This window comes from Microtus ochrogaster, unplaced genomic scaffold (genome assembly GCF_000317375.1).
Source record: "Microtus ochrogaster isolate Prairie Vole_2 unplaced genomic scaffold, MicOch1.0 UNK24, whole genome shotgun sequence".
Lineage (NCBI taxonomy): Eukaryota > Metazoa > Chordata > Mammalia > Rodentia > Cricetidae > Microtus > Microtus ochrogaster.
The window spans coordinates 10,756-12,934 of NW_004949122.1; the positions used below are offsets into that span (position 1 = coordinate 10,756).

Genomic DNA, 2,179 nt, shown 5'->3' on the forward strand with positions numbered 1-2,179 from the left:
GGAGGAAAGAATGCAGAACATTAAAACAGTCTTCCTTGGAACTGCTGTTGATAGCTTTGCTAACAGAAATGTTCAAAACGATGGTGGAGGAGGGAGAACTGAAAAGATTTTACTCAGCAATAAAAGTAAAAAAATAACTTACTATTATAAAACATGCTATAGAAGATGACATACATGTTAAATCTTGATTATCTTACTGTATGAAACAGAAAAAAACACAAAAAAGTGCTTAGAGTCATACTTTTTTTTTCTGGAGTTTCATTCAAAAGCAGGTCCTCAAAAAGTATTTCACAGCGCTCAGCAACTGTGTTCAAAATATCTCTCTTCACTGCCTATGGGAAAAAAGACACAGTAAGAAATAAAATACGTCAAAGTTGAATTATTTCATTTCAAAACAAATCCTCATAATTTGCTTTCGGGGACAACAATGTCCACTCAATAACTGGCACACCATTCTGCTCGTTCTTCTCACACACTCAGCATAACTATAAAACTGTTACTATAACACAAATGTAGCTTAATTATACAGCTATGTAACCATGTTTAAATAGTAAATTAAAGTTTGCAACTAAACAAAATTTTCCAATATTCTAAATCAGAAAATGTATTATGATATAAATGCTGGTCACCATTTTTTTTTTTTGGACTCTGAAACACTACCTAAGAAGTCTTTCTGTGAATACTTCTATTAAGAAATTGAACTCCCCTCAAAAGAAATTATTTCAAAGGTACTGATATAAGAGTGGAATACTTATTAAACCCATATAGACAGTCTACACATAAAAATCTTGAAAGCAATTAGAACTTCATTAATTGAAACCAAATTAATAATCATAAAATTAAGATAAAAAGAAAGCGAACTTCTAGGAATTGATATTGTGTTAAGTTGTTTCCATTTTTTTCACGCCAGCTACTCTTTTACCTGCACGGCATCTTTAACCTTGGGTCTGTTGCTGTGGATGAAAGCTCGACATTTCACATCCCCCCGGAGGTTTACAGAGCCACTACAAATCTGGACTGTGGCTGTGGATCTGTGGTCTGAACTCAGGGGCTGAAAGACAAAATTGTAGTCCATTATTAGTCCTAACAGTCCTAACATGATTCATTACAGGAAACATTTAACCAGTATGTGTGCATTTTATAGAAGAGGAAGGATTTCTTGTCTAAGCACTTGAAAATATTCTCCATAAGTGATTAAAAGAAGTTCTTCATATGTCTCTTTATAAATGACACATTTTCTGGGTATTCTTAACATAGAAAGAAAACCAACTACATCTTAATGTTTTCTCACTAACATGAATATCTAAAATACTAGTACTTAATATATCCCCTAAAATACATTATTTGTAGATTCTGTAGGAAAGTATTATGAAGATAAAAAGATGCATAAAGAAGGCATGCTGCAGTAGGAGATACAAGGCATGGAATACAAGAAAGCCACAAAAGTAACGAACTAGGACACATAAACATGGTAAATTCTAACCAGCGCATAGACACATTTATTGCCATGCTTTCCTCAGGTAAGATCCTAACATCATCTAGAGTGTCACCAGAAAATGCTATTATGTTTCAAAAGGATGACATGGCTGCTTTCATTTCATGCCCCATTGTCTCCAGGGTACACAGTACTCAATACTTGTTTTTCAGATGCTCCACTCATTTCAATGTTTATTATTATTTTATGCAAATAAATGTTTTGCCTAGAACATATATATACCTGTGTACATGTGTGTGCAATACTGAAGAAGCCAGGAGTGGGTGTCAGATCCTCTGGAACTACTTATAGATGGATGGTTGTGAACTGCCATGTGGATGCTGGGAACTAACCCTGGGTCCTCTGTGAGAACATGGAGTGCCATCAACCCACCCCAGTTCAGAGAGTTTAAATCTGATTGGCTTAACTGCCAAAACAAGGACAGCACGATAACACTGAAAGTGCTTCTGAAGGCCTATGATCATGATGGAAAGAAAAAGATCAGGATTAAAACATCAGTATCAGTCCATCAGTCCCAGTCTCTCGAAATCAAATGTCTATCCTTGAAGTCATCTACCTGTGGCTCTTACAGTCTTTGCACATCCTGCTCTGTGGAGATCTGAGCCTTGTGAGGGTGTGATAAAGACACCTTATTTAAGGGCTGAGTGCTCCAAAGTCTCTTGCTCTCTCAACACTGTACAACTG

At 35.8% G+C, this 2,179-nt stretch overlaps 1 protein-coding gene across 1 annotated transcript in view; it reads right to left on the bottom strand.

The window, feature by feature from the left end:
* Odr4 (odr-4 GPCR localization factor homolog) overlaps window positions 1-2,179 on the bottom strand; it is a 15,004-nt gene that overhangs the window by 4,171 nt on the left and 8,654 nt on the right. Inside the window, exons 6-7 of the mRNA XM_005367826.3 lie at window positions 923-1,051; window positions 242-332 (exon numbers count right to left, since the gene is read on the bottom strand). Coding sequence (XP_005367883.1) covers window positions 242-332; window positions 923-1,051 — 220 coding nt within the window. The remainder of the gene's footprint in view (window positions 1-241; window positions 333-922; window positions 1,052-2,179) is intronic.